The sequence below is a fragment of the Sinohyriopsis cumingii genome, chromosome 7, assembly GCF_028554795.1.
Source record: "Sinohyriopsis cumingii isolate HCF-2022 chromosome 7, ASM2855479v2, whole genome shotgun sequence".
Taxonomy (NCBI): Eukaryota; Metazoa; Mollusca; class Bivalvia; order Unionida; family Unionidae; genus Sinohyriopsis; species Sinohyriopsis cumingii.
This window is the reverse complement of record NC_142967.1, coordinates 8,759,185-8,784,207: the sequence shown is the minus strand read 5'-3', so window position 1 is coordinate 8,784,207 and position 25,023 is coordinate 8,759,185. Positions and strand designations below refer to the sequence as shown.

General features: G+C 37.8%; 1 protein-coding gene across 1 annotated transcript in view; it reads right to left on the bottom strand.

Annotated features, from left to right (window-relative positions):
* Positions 1-8,469: 8,469 nt before the first annotated feature.
* The window catches only part of LOC149794712 (antiviral innate immune response receptor RIG-I-like), an 81,621-nt gene continuing 65,067 nt past the window's right edge, over positions 8,470-25,023 (bottom strand). The window contains exons 17-18 of the mRNA XM_089964330.1: positions 21,579-21,746; positions 8,470-12,376 (exon numbers count right to left, since the gene is read on the bottom strand). Of these exons, the coding sequence (XP_089820456.1) occupies positions 11,739-12,376; positions 21,579-21,746 (806 nt within the window). The 3' untranslated portion in view covers positions 8,470-11,738. The remainder of the gene's footprint in view (positions 12,377-21,578; positions 21,747-25,023) is intronic.

Genomic DNA, 25,023 nt, shown 5'->3' with positions numbered 1-25,023 from the left:
CGATGACATAATTGACGAATATTTTCCAAAGATCTATGCTGCATGGGGAAAGTTACAACCCCCTCCAAGTATTCTCCAACATAACAACGATCCAACAAGTAGAGGTAGTCATGTGTCGCCGGGGATTGTCAATATCACATCGACGGTTTCTGTAAATTTAGTATGTGACGCAGCCTACCGTAGCTATACCGCGTCTGGGTAAGCATTACAAGGGCAAACTTTATTACGGTAGTCTTATCAAAGTCGATTCAAATACTAGTATCAACGATACCGTCAGATCTTAAATGTGGCAAACACATAAGGGATATAAAATAAATCATTAAATAAATGAAAACCAAAGCAAGAGTACATCAAACGCTCATAAGACCTTAATTAGAATAGAGTAGTAACATATGACACCTACATCAACCTAGCCGTATCAAATTTGAAAATATAAAAAAACATGCTACATATTACGTATGTATCAAAAGAAAAGGTCAGTAACCGAAATGATACATGCTAGTATACTTAGCTGACAAGCTCTTGAACAACGGCCGCTACGCACAAGACTGACATCTATCACACTAAAAGTTTGATAAATATATGCACCAGGGCCGGATGAAATATGACGAAACCTTTCGAAACGTCCGATCTAGCAAAGGTTCATATAAAGGTCCTTTCTGACCTAGGACAATATCCCAGTGGAACAGTCTGCCACTGATGGCAGTTATGGAAGACTCTGCAGATACGACAAGATTCAGGTTATGATCTCTAAACTAGTAAAAATGTTATATTCATTGCTAATTGAGACTGCGTATATTTTTAATACACCGTAAAAGTTATTGAGAATTGAGGCTCGGCATAAATATGCATGCTATTGGAGTCGATTGTCGTTGAAATGTTCTTGTAGCCGTGGTTAAACCGGCTCAGCTAATCAAACAAGACGATATTGGCGTGGAAAGTGCTAGGTAAGCCATCAGTGGTCTCAAGCTCTGTACGCTTGACAACGTTGTCCTTGGATGCAAATTGCATCTATTTCAGTAGACATCCTTTATGTCAACGCCGCTTTCGTCTTCGTCTTGTACCATGTACTTTGCAGTTGGTCGTGTGAATTGGAGGTTTGGGAGGAGACTGGGGTGGAGAAGTGTCATAGTAAATGTTCAGTTTCTCTACTACATTTTGGTACTCAACCATACGTCATGTTCAACTCCAATGTCAGCAGAGGAGGCCGTCGTGGATCGGATGCATTCAGCATTTTTGTTGATTTTTTGCTTGCGAGGTATGGGAAGTAAGGTCGCCAGGCTGGAATTTATTTATACCACGCTCAATGTTTCAGGCCCATACGTTTACCCTCTCCACGATGCCTTTGTTGAGGGCAACGTATGGGGTATTTTGTGACCTCGTCTAGTAGCTTAAACCACCACATGGTTCTTGGACGTCAGCAAGAGACACCTAGCTGTAGGGGGTACGACTCACCAGGGCCGACTGCCTCTTTCCTTTATGAAGGGTAGGAGTCAGTGGCATTCCACCTCAGGCTCTTCGGCAGCCTAATCGTGTAAATGAGGAGGCAGTGAAATTTAAACAAAGACCGGCATGGAAACGTATGGTGTCAAGTGTACGAACCTCACGTTCTTAAGCTTGGAGGAACATAAAGGAGACAGGGTACAAGTTCACCTAGATATCCTAATCTAGGAAGCATCTGAATAAATGGTGGAGGGCTTACGGCACCAATGGTTGAATGGAGCCTGTAATTGGAGGTGGAAATCGGAATGAATTATTGAAGGAGGGACTGACCACACTTCTGCTATCTTGACATCAGGACAACTTCTAAATAAACTCCCTTAACATCATTGGGAGAGGAAGGTACATAATGTCAGTTTTAGAAAGTGGAAAAACAAATCTGGTTGAAACTTTGTTTACTGCCTTGTCAAAGGTTCAAACTTCATTCTGCATCATCTGGACAATAAAGTGGGAGAAAGAAGGAGACACCAAAGAAGAAAAATAGAGAAGTTTCCAACAGAACAAGGCCACTTAGGAACTCATTTGCATCCACCGAAAGCCTATCCTATGTGTCGGGGAAGGAAGAGTCATTGCCAACTCATCATGAGGTAGCTGGAAACTCCATGTTGTACAGGGTGTGAACACAAGCAGAAGACCAGATATCTTTCTCAAGACAAGTGAACAAAGCCTGAAGCCCGTTAGGGATTCTAAGGTAACGTAAATAAAGTAGGTATCCATCTGATTCCTCTCCTTATACTGGTGGTCAAGACCTGAAGCCCAGTCAGGTACAGTGTAATTAGTGTTACGTGCCTAATCCCAGTGCTTAGACCCTGCTGTTCAGTAATTTTTGACATATGCTGGCAGACCTTTGCTAATTGCCATACACCGTGACCAGTGGTTGGCACCTGGTAACAGATAACCAGTGACTAGTACTGGATGCATTACCCATTGCTAGGGTTACCAGGTAACCAGAATAGAGTGCCTAGTGCTTGTTGCCCTATACCCAACTGTACCCAGTCACTGGGCAGTGACTGCTAAAATGATGAGACATAATGGGATAGCGTCTATTTGGTGAACTCGAGCCCAATAAACCAGATGCCCTCAGTATATAAACAGGTCTAAATGAGTAAGAGGGAAGCCATCATTTTCTTGCATCAAAATTATGGGACTTGCCACTGTGTGATGGCAACTTCTATCCACCAAGAAGTGCTGAGGATCCATCCCTCATGGAGAATGGTAACTTACTATCAAGTGTCAGAGATCCCATCCTGGTGGGTGGGTATGCATGACTTTCACCCCAGAAACAGCCAGAGACCCCTTCCTTACATGAGCTGGTGACTTCCTTATATCATGAAATGCCTGGAACCCTTGTGGAAACCCCTCTTCCAGTAACAGGGAAGTGTGCCCTTGTCCTTATAATTGCATTGATATTCCAAAGGTCACACAAAGGAATACAAAGTACACTCCAGGCAGGTGGGCGCATGTAACAAACAGCTTTTTACAACTGCTTTTATCCACATTTTTAAGGTATACTGAAGGACCAATATGAAATACACAAAACAATGCCAATAAATAAAATAGTAAAAACATGGTTACAGTGATTTTCAATGTTTTACTATTTGTTCTTTGATTTCACTGGAAAAAAAACAACTTACCTTGTGTATTGTTGTTGTTGTTATAGGATTTAAGGCCATTTTTCTGCACACAATAGGCTATACATGGCAGCCAGTATTAATGGTGCAGAAAGAACCCGGGAAAACCCCGGAAAGAACCACTGACCCACGAGAAGCTACTGGCAAGCTTTCTCACATACCCACATTGGCTGAATTCGAGACTCGAACCCATGCATACAGAGGTGAGATGGCAGTGATCCATAATGGAGAGCGCTTTAGACAACTCAGCCACTTGGGGCCCCCCTTGTGTATTGTCTGTTATCATATATTTATATATTGACATACTATTATGTCCCATCATACAAAATAAATATTCCAGTCATGTAAATTGTCATGAATGCTATAAAAAAATCTAATAATTGTATATTAACTTACAAAATATCAATTAAATCCACATTCTCTATTACAAAGTCAAAAGTGGTACCTGTCAAAACAGTCATTGCTAAACATAAATGTACTTGGCACTGTTTGCATCCAATGAAAACTTCATGTCTTTCCCCTTCCTGTACAGATGTGCTTTATCTCCATTTTCTGGAACTGCACTGGCCAGTGCATTAGACCCTCAGTGTCAACATAAGTGCTTTTCTTTTCCTGGAAGCGAGCAACTATCTATTTTGCCAAGTTTCATCCTAAATTCAAACTGAATTCATTTTAATTCTTTTCTGGACTTTGTTTTCATCTGCTGATTTGGTGACTTGTTCATACATATCACAGTATTGCATATTGATGTGTCCATCAGAAACCCCAAAAGGTACTTCACCATTTGCATTACTTTATGGAAAGAACTGTATTGCATTAAATTTTGGTCTACAATATCCACACACAAGGAAACATGCAACCACCCTTTGTCTTTAGAATAATTATCTGCAATAATTGCACATTTTAATTCTATTTGTGACCCCTTTTATTCTTCTCAAATGCATTGGAAACTTTGTGTGGCCCATATTATTAAAACAAATATGGATAATTTATTTCTATCCAGGCAACAAAGACAAGCTTCTGTTTAAGCAGTTTTCATTACACATTCACTTTTTAAATTACTGATCTTTTTAAAGGTTGGCATTAAAATTCCTATTTCCTCAGACCGTACAATGTGTTTTTAAACAGTTGGAGATTTAAAAAGAAATTATCCATACAAATATCGTTGTTCTCAATTTTTCTAGTAAGATCTGTTACGACTCATGTTCCTAATCCTTTTTCTGGCACTCTGCCTCTCTATCAGTCTGGTTTTCTAACATCTGAAATTCATGCACTTAACCAGTTTGGAGACAGGCTAAACATTTGGTGTTTTTCTGGCAGGTATTGCTTAAATGAATGTCTGTCTTTATAAGTCACCATGCCTTCATCAACTGATTTTTGGGAGGGTGATAAATTTCCTGGCATTTCTCCAAGACAGTCATACAAAGGTCATATGTGGCAAATCCTGTTGTGTGCCTCTGGGTGGGTTGTTTGTCCTTGGCATGTGAATATTTGCATATTTTTTCAAACATCACATGCAATTAAAGGTATTCCTGGGATCCTAAGATGTCATCCAGGCAATATAATATCTGGGTATTTCCATGATGTTCATGACAATGTATAGCCTCAAAAATCCCCACATCTTCATGATGCTCATGACAATGTATATAAAAAAAATGCCCACATTTTCGTCCTGCATTTGGTCCCCCATTGTCATGGCATAAGTGTTAATTTCTTTAATAAGCTTTTCCATTAGACATTCAAGAAAAACTTAAGGAATAAATCTTTCTTGTTGCTTAGTGGTCTATGAACCTTCATCAAAATCAAAATGATTGGTCTCGACCATTAAGATGTCACCTCTCCATTGTGCAAGTGGAGCTATAGCCTTCAAGTTGTCTGATTCAAAATCACAAAAAACTGAACTAACACCAATATCTGATCCAATTTCTAAGCTTGATCTGTAAATAAAATTCTATATTGCTTGCATTAAACCCTTTAAATTCATAATGTTTTAACTGGAATACATCTTTGTTTACTGCTAATACTTGTCTCTTCAAGCGCAAAAAAGGCCTTTGTATCTAAAATTTTTCTATCATGTTACAAACTTCTATAAAAAAAGTAAAGTAAACAGTCTTCTCATTGGTTATGATAATCAAAAATATCTAAACTTCTGTACTCTAAAGCAATCAACATTCTTTTAACATAGCAGTCATGTATGCATATATGGTAATGGGATTTTGAGTAAACCTGGACATATTTGCATTAGTGGGGAGCAATCATTATTGAAAGTGCAGATAACAAGCAGTGGGGTTGAGTAGTTGTTGACAGATGACTATATAGTGGGGAGCAATCATTATTGAAAGTGCAGATAAAAAGCAGTGGGGTTGAGTAGTTGTTGACAGATGACAAATTGACACAGCAGTAGTATCTAAAGGGTTAATACAGAATAGTGTTTTTCTTGCAATGGTTATTTTTGTTAAAAGCATGCTTTGTTTTGTTTAAAAATTCCAATTGTTCACGGAATGATGGATTTTCATACTGTTGTATCTGCCATATTAGAATTGTTACATGGAGACATCTGTAGTAACAGAAAAGAAAACTGATACAATTGTTCCACAAATGATACCTGACTTGTCTTAAGTATCTCTTTGTACTTGGAACCATGCAACAGGATTTCAAATTCTATGATGACAATAGGAACAACCTCGTCTCCTTCCAATGCAACCTGAATAACTTCTACTCTCTGAAAGAGACTCAAAGGTAATCACAGTGATTCTTCCCAAACCGGAAATTGTTTGGCAGATGAATATCTAGCCCAATTTGAGATAAAGAGATCCTTGTCAAACAATATTAACTGAAAATTACATTTCTCATTTCATTCATCAATGAAATATCAGCACTTTTCATTTTTAATGTTATTGATTTTACTTTTTAATGACAGGTGAATGCACAATATGAATTATTTACTTATATATTTATTGCATCTCTTCTTTCTATTATGATGCCAATATAGACCTGTAAAAGTTTCTAAATGACAGATTCATTTGCTATTTTAAATTCATCTCTTTGCTTTGAATCCCATTGTTAAAATATTTTATTTGTCCGAGAGCAATAGAAACATAATTAATGCATGCATCCCAGCTCCAAATTACAGATTTTCATTGTTTTTGTTAAACTTTGGTAGCAATAGTATTCTTCCATGTGGTTTTTCAAAAAAACATTGAAGCCATTAACAAAAATCATATTCTGCATTTCTAGAAACAGTAACATGTTCTTTGGTACAAAAATAATTTCCATATATATTTTATATTGTGCACAATTATTATTAGGCAGTGTTAAACGAATCTTGGAAAGTATGACACGCTGACCAAATTTTGATGACAGCTCATGTTTATGTCAAGATGCACTGATGTTATTAGGTTCATAACACGTGGAAAGTTAATGGCATCAGATCCCTGAACATGATCCTTCTGAGGACAAGGTAACACAACATAAAGGATAATTCAAAACATACCCATTTAATCTTACATGTGTGATCTGGCCTTTGATACATTCCAAATTTCTGTAGCACACACCTAGAGACAAGCTAGATTGCATTCTTTGATGTATGCATATGTTTTTCGGCAGTGAATCAAACTTCTATAAATCCCAGGTAGTTTTGAATTTTTAGAATTGCTGGGAATAAATAATTTTCAATCAATTATGCCTCATATTAAAAACTAATAGGTAATACAGAAAGCTGAAAATAGCTCAACTAAATCCTTTTTAAATCACTGTCAACAAGATCAAGTACTTTAGCAGCTATTCACTCAGGAATTAGGTCAGTCTGGTTTTTCCAGAAAACGAATGACCTGAACTGACATCAACATGTTAATATCAATAAAAGTACATCTCACAATCTTTGAAACTATGAAAGTATTTATTAGAATAAGCTCATTTTAGAATGCAAACCTACAAATATAAGGGGGGGCCCCGAGTGGCCGAGTGGTCTAAAGCGCTCTTCGTTACGGATCACTGCCATCTCACCTCTGTCTGCGGCGGTTCGAGTCTAAGATTCAGCCAATGTGGGCATGTGAGAAAGCTTGCCAGTAGCTTCTCGTGGGTCGGTGGTTCTTTCCGGGGTTTTCCGGGTTCTTCCTCCACCATTAATACTGGCCGCCATGTATAGCCTATCGTGCTGAAAAATGGCGTTAAACCCCACAACAACAACAACAACAACAAATATAAGGAAAATTAGTATTGAATGTTATTTACTAAATGACAATTTCAATCTATAATCATGAAAATGAACACGTGTAATATAGATAGACGTAATGTCTATCAGCTGATGGCATTCTCTCTCTGTTCTTTCTACATTTCAATCTATTATTACCAATCAATGCTCCATAAAATATCATCATGGCTGTCAACATTTTAGGCAGTGGTATTGGGGCTTTCTAGTATTTATTTATGTGGTCTTGTAATTACAAGGGAGGTCACCACATGGGACCTAGGTAAGTGACACATCTTAATAAAAACAAATCAAATCCAAATTATTTGGCTCCTAGATCCTCTTTATTTTTAGGGAATTTTAAATATGATAAATATTAATGATTGATATGCTAAAAAACTGCCTTGGCGTTTACATAATGATAGAAGATGTCATAAAAAGCCATGCTTTTCAATGCTAATATTCCTTTTTTTTCTTGTATGTTCATATGACTATTACTCATTGAATAACACCAACATGACTGATGGTTTTTGTATATTTTTTTCCTTCATTTTACTGAACTTGTAAAACATAAATCCCATTCAAGTTCCAAACTCTGGATATTTTCTGAGATGCTAATTTTGATGGATTGGCTTTTTCAAACTGTGTTCTGAACCATAAAACAATAACTTCCCCATAAAATTACTCTTATTTTCCAACAAGATGCTTTCAATGATGGCTACTGCACATTCTCACAATACAATTTTCAATAAAACTTGTTCATACATTACTCAAGGCAGTGATGAACTGACCCAAACTTTGGATTTGACCTTAGATCAGGCAGCCCATCCTCACGGCAATCCACTGCAGCCTTCCCTATCAAATACTATGAATAAAACCATGGCCCATCTGCCCTTGGTCAGATTGCCATATGGGCTAGTCTGCCAGTGGCCAAAGGCATCAATAAGTTCCAAAATATTTCCTAAACATAAAATGTTCTTTCCAAGCACAGATTATATTAAGATGTGTTTGATATCTACACTACCACTTGACACTGTTGGATATTTGTTAATTCATGTTTTAAAAATCACATAGTATTATCTATCATAATCAAACAATGGAATATAATTCCTTCGGGTGTGGAAGAGAAAATAATTTTAAGACAATGAATCAAACAGCAGATTCTATTTATTGCGCAATTTTAAGAAATCTTTACTAAATTGCAGCAAAGCAGCGAACCTTCATTGCAAAATGTGCCCATATTACAAGATCATTCACAAACAGTGTATATTTCAATTCAATCTACAGCACAGACACAGAAAGTAGGCAATCTCAATTTATATACATCCTGATTCTTGGGGCAGCATGTCTCGATTCAAATAAAAATATAGTTTGCAAATGTTCAGCTAGACAGATGTATCATTAGGGTGCCAATCCATGGTGGACAAAAACTGTAATTCTTGGAAGAAGAAAAAAAAAAAAAATAAGTAAGAAATGGAGGCAAAAAAGAAGACATGAAAAAAGAATTCATTAATTTACAAGTAAAATGGCAGATTATCAAAACTTTATTAAAAGACAAATCATTCTGAACTTCAAACCAGGTTGTTATACAAACAATAAAGCCTTCAGATATGTCTCCATGCAATTATGTACGTATATTTCTAGCTAATTAAAAGACAAAAGTTTTCAAACATATATACAAGCTGCAAAACATAACAATCAAATATTGGAATGAAATAAATAAACCTACCAAATAAATACACTAAGCCATATATAGATAGCACAGCATGCTTAGAGTCAGACAAATATTACAATCTATTTGCATTCTTTTTACATGAAAAGACCTAGCATCCAATCTATAGATATACATAAAAATAACATTATAACTTTCTATGAATATATAAGGTACATATTTATCCATACTGGTAAATCAGCAATGTTCATATTTTTTCTACTGATAAATCAGCAATATTCAGATAAAAAGAAAATATATACATCAGGAATCAATCAACAGTGCCTACAATCTCCGTAGTGTAGAAAATGTAACAGTGGCAGAGTGGTCTGACGTGTTCATCTTTACCAATCACTGCAATGCCACCTCTGTACGATTTTATGATAGTTTGTCACAGAGTTTATGAAATAACAAATTTCAATCAAAACACTTAATGATTTCATCCAAAAAGACAGTGTTTTACATTTGGGAATCATAGCTTTAAAATGTCCTCTAACAGTTACAACAACATAATTTGGGAAATCAGTATATTCAAAAATTACCATTTCAAAAATATATGTTCCATTTAAAAGCACACCTAAAAAGCCTGATGTTTCCAGGAAAGCAGGATGCATCAGTGGTGTGTGAAATGGAAGAGCATGTCATGGAATAATTTTTTTGAAAGAGGAATATGTAATCAGTTCACAAGCATGAAACCATACCATTGATCCAATACAGAAAATGATATCTAGATTTAAACATTATTCAAAACTGCCAAAGTTAAGACATAATGAATCAATAATGCAATGGCAATTTTATAAAAGATATATCAACAAAGCTGAGAATAAACAAAGATGAGATGGTAGCCCAAATGATAACGTCAAGGAAAGCTCTAAAGTATGGTATAAGTAGCACAGCTTCCGGTACTTTGTCTTAAAGGAGGTTAATTTCACCAAATGTGTCATCTCCTTAATAGTCTTATCAATGAAAAGACACCAAATAAATCAGACCTGTAAATATAAACTCTAACCTACTGAACTGGATATAAAATCAGATGGTAAGTTCAGTTATATGTAGTGCCTTGGCTATGGATATGGAGTACAATTGTATGTAGTGCCTTGACTGTGGATATGGAGTACAATTGTATGTAGTGCCTTAACTGGATATGGAGTACAATTGTATGTAGTGCCTTGACTGTGGATATGGAGTATAATTGTATGTAGTGCCTTGACTGTGGATATGGAGTACAATTGTATGCAGTGCCTTGACTGTGGACATGGAGTACAACTGTATGTAGTACCTTGACTGTGGATATGGAGTACAACTGTATGTAGTGCCTTGACTGTGGATATGGAGTACAATTGTATGTAATGCCTTGACTGTGGACATGGAGTACAATTTTATGTACTGCCTTGACTGGATATGGAATACAATTGTATGTAGTGCCTTGACTGAGGATAAGGAGTACAACTGTATGTAGTGCCTTGACTGTGTATATGGAGTACAAATGTATGTAGTACTTTGACTGGATATGGAGTACAACTGTATGTAATGCCTTGACTGTGGATATGGAGTACAATTGTATGTAATGCCTTGACTGTGGACATGGAGTACAATTATATGTAGTGCCTTGACTGTGGACATGGAGTACAATTATATGTAGTGCCTTGACTGTGGATATGGAGTACAATTGTATGTAGTGTCTTGACTGTGTATATGGAGTACAACTGTATGTAATGCCTTGACTGTGGATATGGAGTACAACTGTATGTAATGCCTTGACTGTGGATATGGAGTACAATTGTATGTAGTACCTTGACTGTGGATATGGAGTACAATTGTATGTAGTGCCTTGACTGTGGATATGGAGTACAAATGTATGTAGTGCCTTGACTGTGGATATGGAGTACAAATGTATGTAGTGCCTTGACTGTGGACATGGAGTAAAATTATATGTAGTGCCTTGACTGGATATGGAGTACAATTGTATGCAGTGCCTTGACTGTGGATATGGAGTACAATTGTACATAATGCCTTGACTGTGGATATGGAGTACAGCTGTATGTAGCACCTTGGCTGGATATGGAGTACAACTGTATGTAGCGCCGTGACTGCGGATATGGAGTACAAATGTATCTAGTGCCTCGACTGTGGACATGGAGTACAATTGTATGTAATGCCTTGAATGGATATGGAATACAACTGTATGTAGCGCCTTGACTGTGGATATGGAGTACAACTGTATGTAGTGCAATGACTGTACATATGGAGTACAATTGTATGTAATGCCTTGACTGTGGACATGGAGTACAATTGTATGTAGTGCCTTGACTGTGTATATGGAGTACAATTGTATGTACTGCCTTGATGTGGACATGGAGTACAATTGTATGTAGTGCCTTGACTGTGTATATGGAGTACATTTGTATGTAGTGCCTTGACTGTATTTATGGAGTACAACTGTATGTAGTGCCTTGACTGTGTTTATGGAGTACAACTGTATGTAGTGCCTTGACTGTGTTTATGGAGTACAATTGTATGTAGTGCCTTGACTGTGTTTATGGAGTACAACTGTATGTAGTGCCTTGACTGTGGATATGGAGTACAACTGTATGTAGTGCCTTGACTGTGTTTATGGAGTACAACTGTATGTAGTGCCTTGACTGTGTATATGGAGTACAACTGTATGTAGTGCCTTGACTGTGGATATGGCTTCTATGCACAAAATCTAATCAATATTGCTTTCCACCCTTTTATCAAGCAAAATATTCAAATCACTAGTTGTGAGGGGTAGGGCCTCAAAAGGAGCCTTATTCCATTGCTTACATGTGTTTTGTCGACCATTTGTGTCGACAATGAGAAAGCTGGATATCTTGAGAACTGGAAAGTCCAAGCCTCGGTGAATACTCACAGTTCCCATGTCATTTCCACATTTCCTACAGTTCAGTCTTCCAACAAACTGAATGGTTTCATCAATAACCTTGCGACTTCCTGTTTTAGTAATTCTGACTCTTTCTTCAAAATCGTCCAGTACAACAACATGGTGTGCATTCTGGACCTTTCTGACATCAGAAGACATGCAAATATACTCATCACATCTGATACATCGTAATTCAAATTCACCCGTTCTCATAAGCCGGCCCTTCCGTTTATGAGCCTCCAATTTTCGATCCAGTTGTTCCTCTGCCTGATATTTTTTTAGCTCATTTCTGACCTTTTGTGGATCTCTAGCAATATCGTCTTGTAACTCTACAATAGCCTTATGCATCATAATTTCCCTGATCATATTCAGCTCCTCTTTCTCTGCAATTCCCTTGCCTTCCTCAGCCAAGACAAAGTACTGGCTGTTCTGGGCCCTTCCTCTGCCTGGATAGAAGAAAACAAAATATTATGAGCTTCCCATGTGACAGACCTGATACAAGTCACTTAAAAATCTATTATTACATTGTTATACATCCCATGTGACAGACCTGATACAAGTCACTTTAAAATCTATTATTACATTGTTATACATCCCATGGGACAGACCTGATACAAGTCACTTTAAAATCTATTATTACACTGTGATACATCCCATGTGACAGACCTGACACAAGTCACTTTAAAATCTATTATTACACTGTTATACATCCCATGGGACAGACCTGACACAAGTCACTTTAAAATCTATTATTACATTGTTATACATCCCATGTGACAGACCTGATACAAGTCACTTTAAAATCTATTATTACATTGTTATACATCCCATGTGACAGACCTGATACAAGTCACTTTAAAATCTATTATTACATTGTTATACATCCTACACAGCCTCATATAATGTACAAAACTATACACAGGAAGCACCATTTGATTTGGGGAGGGTGAGAAGGGGATTTTACTAAAGAACAATCTTGCCCTTCCTTATGCTGGAAAAAAAAATTTCTAACCAACCCCAATAAAAAAACTTTTAAACTTGACAAAGCATTCAACCCAGATTTTTGTCCTGCAGTGAGATAATTACAGTTCTAAGCTGAATCCAATTATTTTTCATAATCCTTTAGCTTCACATACATAAATTAGCATTTTCATCCAGACACTTTCTTCAGCAATGCACTTTAAGGAGAAAAAAATCATGTGACACAGATGATATGAAAGCAATTTCACCCTCCATGAGTAATTTTTTTTTTCACTTTGTGATAACAACAGGGTAAATAGATTTTAAACAGCATGGTTGATATTTTGTTTTGTTTTTATTTCAAATATATAACAAATTTGCTGTGCATTACTGCAATATTGCTGATATTTGCTGTTTATTATATTACTAATACTTTTAATATAGCAGCTGTCCTATGACTGCTGATCAGGTCAATTTATACATGGCAATGTCTATACACAATTGGGTTTATGGCTGCCGACAATGACAACCACACTTGTAAAGGCAGATAACTCTTTCAGGCATAATGTTGTCTACAGATTGTCATTTAGCAAGGCTGGCTTGGGAAATGGAAAAAAGCCCTAAAGACTGAACTTTGCTGAATTTAATAAACTGAACCCTGAGAATGTAGCAATCGTTGCATGCATTATTAGCCCCAGAAAAACGTGACATCCATGCTGTTGTAACAAGTGATACCTGCGACATGGAAAGGATACAACATTTGACATTAGTGAGGAAAACATTCATTGCTGTACCTGACAAATTTTCCTGAAATCCAACACTTATTTTTGAGTTGCTTCAAAAGTAGGTCAGGCTGAAATACTGAATGAAACCCGTTTTATATAAATTGTTCTGATAAAGTTATTTCTACACATGACAGTGATCATCATTGATGCAAACATGACCCAAGTTGCAATGGAACCCCAATATTAGCACATCAATCTGGGGGCTATTTTAAAAATGGAATATGCTGCTGCTAAGAACTTTGTGACATAGAATGGTGTGTTAAAGCTGAATTTATGCTCACAGTCAAACTTAAAAATGAGTTCATATTTTCCCATACAAATGCAGTAACCTTTTTATTATATGCTGATTTTCTTATTCTACCTAAGGCTTAATTATATAAACAAAAATACACTACAAGAAATAGAGTAACTGAATGTATGCCGTATTCCAAACTAAATACTCAACGGTTACCACAGATTCATCATTACACAACAACATTATTAATGCGCACATAACTGGTGTATGCGTCCATTGTTTGTTTACAAATAGAAAGCAGTTCCTTTATTCTTGTGAGTTTAATATTAAGTGCACACGAGTTCAATATTGTAAAATATTGCATGATTCAGACAATGTAAAGTTAAAAGAGAAAAAAATGAGCATACAATATTAGTATGTAAATATTTTGAGGCATGGCAATGGTCAATATCTGCTATCAGACAAATTCAAACTAAAAAACACCAAAATGCAACAAAGTTTCTGATGAACAAAAGATTCTGATATCAATTAAAGTAAATAAAACATTACAAAATTAAAGGAGATAAAACATTATGGAAATGAACTATATTACCTTGTTCACATAATATGGGAGAGTATATATCAGATCTATTCATTGTAGCAAAACATAATTGTGAATTCAGACTGGTCATAAACTGCAAGACTTTGAATGACTTTGTGATTTTAAACACAATGGTTTTTAACACCGGTTTTAAACTAATTACTGAAAATTAATGTTTTTCATATCCATTGATTAAGATATGCATAATTCAACCTTCCAATATATGAAAATATACATAAAAATACCACAATGGAACATAATACACTGATACATCACAGGTTATATTATTTAACATTGGGGTTCCAGTGCACAAAGGTCATTACCAAAAGTTTGAAAGCACTGTATTTATGGTTCAGACAACAGGGTATTTGTAGCTCCTACTACCTTGATGACATCATCAAAATGAACATATTCCCCAATTTATGCTAAAAAAAATACAAATCTTAAGCTAGTAAAGTTATATCTGGGTTTTCTGCTTAGGTACAAAAAGTCTCAACTTATTCTGTCTCCGGTAATTCTATCTTTGGATTTCTCACAGATTCACAACAATTCAAAGCCAAAACTTACAGAAGTAAAATTAATTTTAAAAAATTCAAGATACATGTATCTACATGCCAATCAGATGTCAATCAAGACCTTCATTCCTACCATACAGCATCTTTTATTGGTTTACTACATGATACCTCTGGACAAAGTTTAGAAAGAATAAAAGTAAATTCCTTGGACCTGAATAGTACCAGGATCTTGTTGCACATATAAACATGTTTGATAAAATATGGCAGAGGCAAAATGTTGATTAAAAATAAAATTAACATTAAAAACTTTCACCAAGAACAGTTGACTTTCTTACTGAGATAGAAGCATCCAAAAAGGAGTGGTGAGTTGTTTCTCAAGACAATCTATTGATGATATTAGCCAGTTGAAGGATCCAGTTATGAACTATCTAGAACTCCTTACCATCTTTCATCCATACCTTGCATTCACTCCATTATCTGGTACAGAATAAACATACTGATATTCTAATGAGGCAATACACATGCATTCTCATAAATTAACACTGTTACTCAGTCCAGGGAAATTAACACTGTTACTCAGTCCAGGGAAATTAACACTGTTACTCAGTCCAGGGAAATTAACACTGTTACTCAGTCCAGGGAAATGGTTGATCTCTCTAAATCTATTTGATAGTGGTGTATTAAAAGATGTGCATATATTTCAGCCATCTATTTACCTGGAGTAGACAACACTTGTACAGGTTTTTTCTCTTAGAATTGTCAACATCTACTGAGTGGATGTTTAATTGTATTGTTTTGTGGGTTTAATAACATTTTTTCAGTAAATCATGGTCTGTATTGTTGATATTCCTGCCAGATTACCTTTTACACCAGGAACTGAAGCTGACAGGAGTGATTGTTTCATGACAAACCTTTAAAGAAGAAGACTTAGGGTCAAAGCTACTAAGCTCATCTGCAGTTCCAAGGGAAAAGGCACAAAAAAGGAGCATGAATTTGCATGGAGCAGGGGTTCTGTTGGCAAAAACAATCCCACAATGCATCAGAAGTAATAGCTGTGGCATATTGGAACTGTCTTGTATCCCTTATTAAATCATACAGTGTTGCAAATACGTACAAGTCTATGCTGTTACAAACTCTACAATTACTAGGCCTGACCTGGTGCTCTACAAACTCTACAATTACTATTCCTGACCTGGTGCTCTGAACCACATGTACAAGTCTATGCTGTTACAAACTCTACAATTACTAGGCCTGACCTGGTGCTAATATGTACAAGTCTATGCTGTTACAAACTCTACAATTACTAGGCCTGACCTGGTGCTCTACAAACTCTACAATTACTAGGCCTGACCTGGTGCTCTACAAACTCTACAATTACTAGGCCTGACCTGGTGCTCTACAAACTCTACAATTACTAGGCCTGACCTGGTGCTAATATGTACAAGTCTATGCTGTTACAAACTCTACAATTACTAGGCCTGACCTGGTGCTCTACAAACTCTACAATTACTAGGCCTGACCTGGTGCTAATATGTACAAGTCTATGCTGTTACAAACTCTACAATTACTAGGCCTGACCTGGTGCTAATATGTACAAGTCTATGCTGTTACAAACTCTACAATTACTAGGCCTGACCTGGTGCTAATATGTACAAGTCTATGCTGTTACAAACTCTACAATTACTAGGCCTGACCTGGTGCTCTACAAACTCTACAATTACCAGGCCTGACCTGGTGCTCTGAACCACATGTACAAGTCTATGCTGTTACAAACTCTACCATTACTAGGCCTGACCTGGTGCTAATATGTACAAGTCTATGCTGTTACAAACTCTACAATTACTAGGCCTGACCTGGTGCTAATATGTACAAGTCTATGCTGTTAGAAACTCTACCATTACTAGGCCTGATCTGGTGCTCTACAAACTCTACAATTACTATTCCTGACCTGGTGCTCTGAACCACATGTACAAGTCTATGCTGTTACAAACTCTACAATTACTAGGCCTGACCTGGTGCTAATATGTACAAGTCTATGCTGTTACAAACTCTACCATTACTAGGCCTGATCTGGTGCTCTACAAACTCTACAATTACTATTCCTGACCTGGTGCTCTGAACCACATGTACAAGTCTATGCTGTTACAAACTCTACAATTACTAGGCCTGACCTGGTGCTAATATGTACAAGTCTATGCTGTTACAAACTCTACCATTACTAGGCCTGATCTGGTGCTCTACAAACTCTACAATTACTATTCCTGACCTGGTGCTCTGAACCACATGTACAAGTCTATGCTGTTACAAACTCTACAATTACTAGGCCTGACCTGGTGCTAATATGTACAAGTCTATGCTGATACAAACTCTACCATTATTAGGCCTGATCTGGTGCTCTACAAACTCTACAATTACTAGGCCTGACCTGGTGCTAATATGTACAAGTCTATGCTGTTACAAACTCTACAATTACTAGGCCTGACCTGGTGCTAATATGTACAAGTCTATGCTGTTACAAACTCTACCATTACTAGGCCTGATCTGGTGCTCTACAAACTCTACAATTACTATTCCTGACCTGGTGCTCTGAACCACATGTACAAGTCTATGCTGTTACAAACTCTACAATTACTAGGCCTGACCTGGTGCCAATATGTACAAGTCTATGCTGTTACAAACTCTACCATTACTAGGCCTGATCTGGTGCTCTACAAACTCTACAATTACTATTCCTGACCTGGTGCTCTGAACCACATGTACAAGTCTATGCTGTTACAAACTCTACAATTACTAGGCCTGACCTGATGCTAATATGTACAAGTCTATGCTGTTACAAACTCTACAATTACTAGGCCTGACCTGGTGCTCTACAAACTCTACAATTACTAGGCCTGACTTGGTGCTCTACAAACTCTAGAATTACTAGGCCTGACCTGGTGCTAATATGTACAAGTCTATGCTGTTACAAACTCTACAATTACTAGGCCTGACCTGGTGCTCTACAAACTCTACAATTACTATTCCTGACCTGGTGCTCTGAACCACATGTACAAGTCTATGCTGTTACAAACTCTACAATTACTAGGCCTGACCTGGTGCTCTACAAACTCTACAATTACTAGGCCTGACCTGGTGCTCTACAAACTCTACAATTACTAGGCCTGACCTGGTGCTAATATGTACAAGTCTATGCTGTTACAAATTCTACCATTACTAGGCCTGACCTGGTGCTCTACAAACTCTACAATTACTAGGCCTGACCTGGTGCTCTACAGACTCTACAATTACTAGGCCTGACATGGTGCTCTACAAACTCTACAATTACTATTCCTGACCTGGTGCTCTACAAACTCTACAATTACTAGGCCTGACCTGGTGCTAATATGTACAAGTCTATGCTGTTACAAACTCTACAATTACTAGGCCTGACCTGGTGCTAATATGTACAAGTCTATGCTGTTACAAACTCTACAATTACTAGGCCTGACCTGGTGCTCTACAAACTCTACAATTACTAGGCCTGACCTGGTGCTAATATGTACAAGTCTATGCTGTTACAAACTCTACAGTTACTAGGTCTGACCTGGTGCTCTACAAACTCTACAATTACTAGGCCTGACTTGGTGCTCTACAAACTCTACAATTACTATTCCTGACCTGGTGCTCTACAAACTCTACAATTACTAGGCCTGACCTGGTGCTAATATGTACAAGTCTATGCTGTTACAAACTCTACAATTACTAGGCCTGACCTGGTGCTAATATGTACAAGTCTATGCTGTTACAAACTCTACCATTACTAGGCCTGATCTGGTGCTCTACAAACTCTACAATTACTATTCCTGACCTGGTGCTCTGAACCACATGTACAAGTCTATGCTGTTACAAACTCTACAATTACTAGGCCTGACCTGGTGCTAATATGTACAAGTCTATGCTGTTACAAACTCTACAATTACTAGGCCTGATCTGGTGCTCTAGAAACTCTACAATTACTATTCCTGACCTGGTGCTCTGAACCACATGTACAAGTCTATGCTGTTACAAACTCTACAATTACTAGGCCTGACCTGGTGCTAATATGTACAAGTCTATGCTGTTACAAACTCTACAATTACTAGGCCTGACCTGGTGCTCTACAAACTCTACAATTACTAGGCCTGACCTGGTGCTCTACAAACTCTACAATTACTAGGCCTGACCTGGTGCTAATATGTACAAGTCTATGCTGTTACAAACTCTACCATTACTAGGCCTGATCTGGTGCTCTACAAACTCTACAATTACTATTCCTGACCTGGTGCTCTGAACCACATGTACAAGTCTATGCTGTTACAAACTCTACAATTACTAGGCCTGACCTGATGCTAATATGTACAAGTCTATGCTGTTACAAACTCTACAATTACTAGGCCTGACCTGGTGCTCTACAAATTCTACAATTACTAGGCCTGACCTGGTGCTCTACAAACTCTACAATTACTAGGCCTGACTTGGTGCTCTACAAACTCTACAATTACTAGGCCTGACCTGGTGCTCTACAAACTCTACAATACTAGGCCTGACCTGGTGCTCTACAAACTCTACAATTACTAGGCCTGACCTGGTGCTAATATGTACAAGTCTATGCTGTTACAAACTCTACAATTACTAGGCCTGACCTGGTGCTCTACAAACTCTACAATTACTAGGTCTGACCTGGTGCTCTACAAACTCTACAATTACTAGGCCTGACTTGGTGCTCTACAAACTCTACAATTACTAGGCCTGACCTGGTGCTCTACAAACTCTACAATTACTAGGCCTGACCTGGTGCTCTACAAACTCTACAATTACTAGGCCTGACCTGGTCCTAATACGTACAAGTCTATGCTGTTACAAACTCTACAATTACTAGGCCTGACCTGGTGCTCTACAAACTCTACAATTATTAGGCCTGACCTGGTGCTCTACAAACTCTACAATTACTAGGCCTGACCTGGTGCTCTGAACCATGTTTTACTTATTAGGTTTATGATAGGTTTTTTCATTACAAACCCACTTCAAACAAGGTCTGCATTTCATAGCTACAGAGTCCATTAACACTGATGGCCATTTTCATAGCTACAGAGTCCATTAACATTGATGGCCATTTTCATAGCTAGAGTCCATTAACACTGATGGCCATTTTCATAGCTACAGAGTCCATTAACATTGACGGTCATTTTCATAACTACAGAGTCCATTAACATTGATGGCCATTTTCACAGCTACAGAGTCCATTAACATTGATGGCCATGAATATTTAAGATATGTATATAGCAAACTAGGATATTCGGTTTTATTTATTTACTTTACTTGAAACTTCCAAGAAGGGAAGAGGTTTTGCTTAAAAATCTCTCATTGTCCTCAGGAAAGAGTCTGTCCTATGCAGACACTTTTAAAGCAATGACAAGTAACACATTAGCAAGGTAGTTGAAAACATTGCTACAAATGTTGTACATTAATATAAAATATTCTAAAGCTCATTCATATCATCCACAGTCTCTTAGAACAGTGGGTGGGCCCTTGGCCAAAATTTCACAAATTCTATTTACTTGACAAATACAAGCGAGAACTTTGTACAATCAGTATTATAAATGAAATGACAATGTAAAATTTTCTTATCTTTCTTTACATATGCAAATTTCTAAATGCAAAGATAAATGCATACAAAAATATGTGCCCATCCTAGCAAACTTTAAATGTGATAGATATGGGGGGCTTTATTGGAATAAGCCAAAACCTTCTCATTAATAAGATTGCAACCAGATGACCTATTGACTAAGTTTTATCAAAATCAGATCATAAAATACAGTCTCTAGACAGCTAACATGCATGCCAATCAGATCCTAAAATACAGTCTCTAGACAGCTAGCATGCATGCCAATCAGATCATAAAATAGTCTCCAGACAGCTAACATGCATGCCAATCAGATCATAAAATACAGTCTCCAGACAGCTAACATGCATGCCAATCAGATCATAAAATACAGTCTCCAGACAGCTAACATGCATGCCAATCAGATCATCTCATTAAATATGTGCAGAACTTACATATTATAAAACCTGTCCTAGACCATGAAGTTGTCCAATTATTTACTCGATTTATTTTCATTTGCCAGTAGATAATTGATTTTGAATGAAGATGACAAAGATCTGACAATGAACATATCCACATTTTTGAGAGAAAATTTGAGAAACAGACATAATTTACCTTGGGATTAAGTCAGTGATTGTTGGGTTGCAAACTTGTATTTCAGTGACCTTTTGAAGTATATGTACGTAGATGAATTTTGACCAGATTTTGATTTTAATTACATTCCAACAAAACATGACCAAGACGTGACAGAAACATGATAGAGACATGACAAAGACGTGACAGATTTACAAATGGAGAAGAATAACACCATATGCCCTATTGTCAAGGTGAAGGCAAAAATAAACCAAAGATGTGACATACAGTTACTATGTAATAAAGCTAAAATATCACGTAAGACCAATTTTAAGTGCCCATCATGTAAGTTTAATTTTAAGTGACAGCTATTAACAAACCTCTGGACTGAACCATGGCGATCTCATTGGTGACATGGTCATAGCGTATGACAAGGTTACACTGACTGATGTCCAAACCCTCCTCTGCAACGGAAGTAGCCACTATCAGTTTATGTCGACCATCACGGAAAAATTTCAATGCATCCACTTGCTCTACCTTAGTCATTGCTGAAAAAAATTACACAGAAGTATAAAGGCTATAGGTAGCAGAAATGGCATGCTTTACAATTTTCCAAATATAAAAAAAATATATTTAGACCCCATGATGTGTAAGAGAATGGCGATGAAACTGATTTAAGAAAAAAATGGTGGCTGCTTTTTTGGAAATCAAACAGAAATGTTAATGTCACCCATTATAGAAGGTCATGATATAAGTTACAGGACTCGCTCTGTGGTTTGTTACAAATGCTGTACACTGTACAGCATATACACCAAGTGAGGATCATGAATTTCAGAAAACATTTTTGAAGTGACGTACCTGGAAATAATTACTAATTATGGTCACATATATTGTGCAAGTCCACAAAATCCTCTTAAAGTATTTTCATGTGAGTTTGTGAAGTTTATTTATATGACTTGAAATATGTATATGCTTTAACCCCATGGCATTGTAAAATTCAAAGTTGTGACACTGAGAGTGTGACTATGATAATCAAAACTGGTATGGCTTGTATAATACTTCAAATACTTTATGGTTCCAAGAATTCTTCAAGACATACCAGATGGTAGAATATTTCCATGGTTATTTCATCAAGTTTTAGAATACATTCATCATCAACAGTCCCATAGGCTGTTAGACCACTGGGGCACTGCACAAGACCGAACAACCAGCTTCCTCCATTCCTCTCAATCTTCCGTCTTTCTCAGTGAGTCGCTCAATGTCAAGCCTGTCCACTCTTGAATGTTATCTTCCCACCTCTTTCTCTGCCTGCCTCTCTTTCTTCTTCCTTGTATATAGTGCGATGCAGGATTGTCCTGATGATCGTGACACATGCCCATACCACTGCAGTTTACATTTTTTCACTGTGATCAGGAGGTCATCATGAGGCCCAATGGCTTGTCTTATCCTTTGCTGTATTTATTCATTGGTGATATGGTCTTTGTATGTGACGCCAAGGATCTTTCAGAAACATCTCATCTCTGTGGCCTGTATCCTATTCTCTCAGTCAGCTCTTATGGTCAGTGATTCGCAGATGTAGAGAAATGTGGAGATCACCATTGACTGCATCGGTCTGACCTTTGAACTGAGTGCAATGTTCTTGTCATTCCAAATGGGCTTTAGTTTTGTCAGCGCTGCTGTTGTCTGTGCAATCCTGGAGAGTACTTCAGGCCTCGATCCTTCACCTGTTACAGTTGCCCCCAGATACTTGAAGCTGTGGACTGTTTCTAGATTCGAACCTTGGACCCTGATGTCAGTGCTGATGCCCTTGGTGTTGTTGGTCATCATTTTGGTCTTCTCTGCACTGTTTCCATGCCATAGGCTGCAGAGGTTTTGTCAAGGCCCTCTACTAAGTTAGCTAATTCTTGCTCATTTCCTGCTAATCCATCAATGTACTTCAGGCCTCGATCCTTCATCTGTTACAGCTGCCCCCAGATACTTGAAGCTGTGGACTGTTTCTAGATTCGAACCTTGGACCCTGATGTCAGTGCTGATGCCCTTGGTGTTGTTGGTCATCATTTTGGTCTTCTCTGCACTGTTTCCATGCTATAGGCTGCAGAGGTTTTGTCAAGGCCCTCTACTAAGTTAGCTAATTCTTGCTCATTTCCTGCTAATCCATCAATGTTGTTGGCAAAACGTAAGTTGGTGACTGTTCTGCCTCTGATCCTGACCGTCCCTTCATGCTTTTCAAGTGCGTCATCCATGATTCTTTCCAAAAAGATTTTTAATAGTATGGGAGAGAGCAGACAGCCTTGTCTGACTCCGACTGTTGTTCTGAACCAGTCCCCTATGCTGCCGTTGAAGTATACTGCACTGGTGTCCTTGTCATAGAGGTGCTCTATTACTGTGATAGGGTTGTCGTTGATGTTGTACAGTCTCATAGTTGCCCTCAAGGCTGCATGCCCTACCCTGTCAAATGCTTTCTTGAAATCCACGAAGACTTGGTACAGATCTTGCTGGTGTTGGAGGTACTTCTCACACAACATCCTGAGGCTGAAGATCTGCTCTGTTGTGCTGCACCCTGACCTGAAAACTGCCTGCTCCCTGGCAATGATATTTTGAGCCTGTGGCTTTAGTCTGTTCAGCAGTATCCTCAACATGACTTTGCCTCGATGGCTTATAAGACTGATTGTACGGTGGTTTTGACACTGTTGCAAGTTGTCTTTCTTGGGTAGGGTGATGATCAGTGATTGGGTCCATGGCGATGGCCATAGTCCTGTTTGCCAGATCTTGTTGCAGATGTCTGTGAGGGTGCTAATCATTGCTTCTTCCCTAGCTTGGATCAATTCTGCTGGGTTGTGTCCACTCCTGCTGACTTCCTCTTTTTCAGCAATCACACTGCGGCTTCTACTTCTTCATGTAGGATAGGGTGGTTGTGGTTGTTAGTTGCTGGAGGGATGTTCAGTACCTCTGGATCTATTGTGGCTCAGTGGTTGGAAAGTTCTGAGCAGTACTCTGTCCATCTTTCCAGAATATAATTTTCTTCTGTAAGGCAGTTTCCGGCTTTGTCCTGTAAGGAGGTAACCCACCATTGTTTTGTGCTTGTTAGAACTTGGACCAATTGGCATGCTATCCTGTTGTTATTCCTTTACAAGTTTCCCTCAATGTCCTTGGATTGTTCTTTTATCCAGTTCTCTTTTGCTTTTTTCATGCTTTTCTTAATTTCCCAATTGAATGCCTTGTATTGCTCTGCCTCTTCTCTATTGTTCTTTTTCTTCTTCATCTCCCTCCTCTTGTCACACAGGTTCAGGATCTCAGCTGTGACCCAGGGCTTCTTGACTGGGCGATGTCTACTAAGGATCTCCCTAGCTGTTTTGGTTGTTGCTGTATTGAAGGTGGTAATCAACATGTCCATGTTGGTATTGTCAGCATCGAGGATGGTGACCGGTGCAAATTTCCCACCAATCATTGCCCGGAAGGCTTTTGCTACTTCAGGATCAAGTTTCATACATTACACACAAGGAATATATTACATATTATGTAGCTTTTTTTAGGTCTACATATTTCCCGCAAGCATTGCTTAGATCACCAAAACCTTAATGGTATCGGAGATATTTTACATCAAATTTTGTAATAAGAGGCTGCATTTGTTCCATTTACAGTGTAAGTGGAAGATTGTCTAATGACCTTGAACATGGATTCAACGTTACAAAAAACACTATTCAATGCGTTAAGGACTCCAAGGTCCTGTTTGTAAGATTTTCAATGTTGAAGTCAAGGACCGAAAAACAAAATATCTGGGAATTGAGGACTTTCAATACAAATAGCTCTGCTAACATGAAAGCA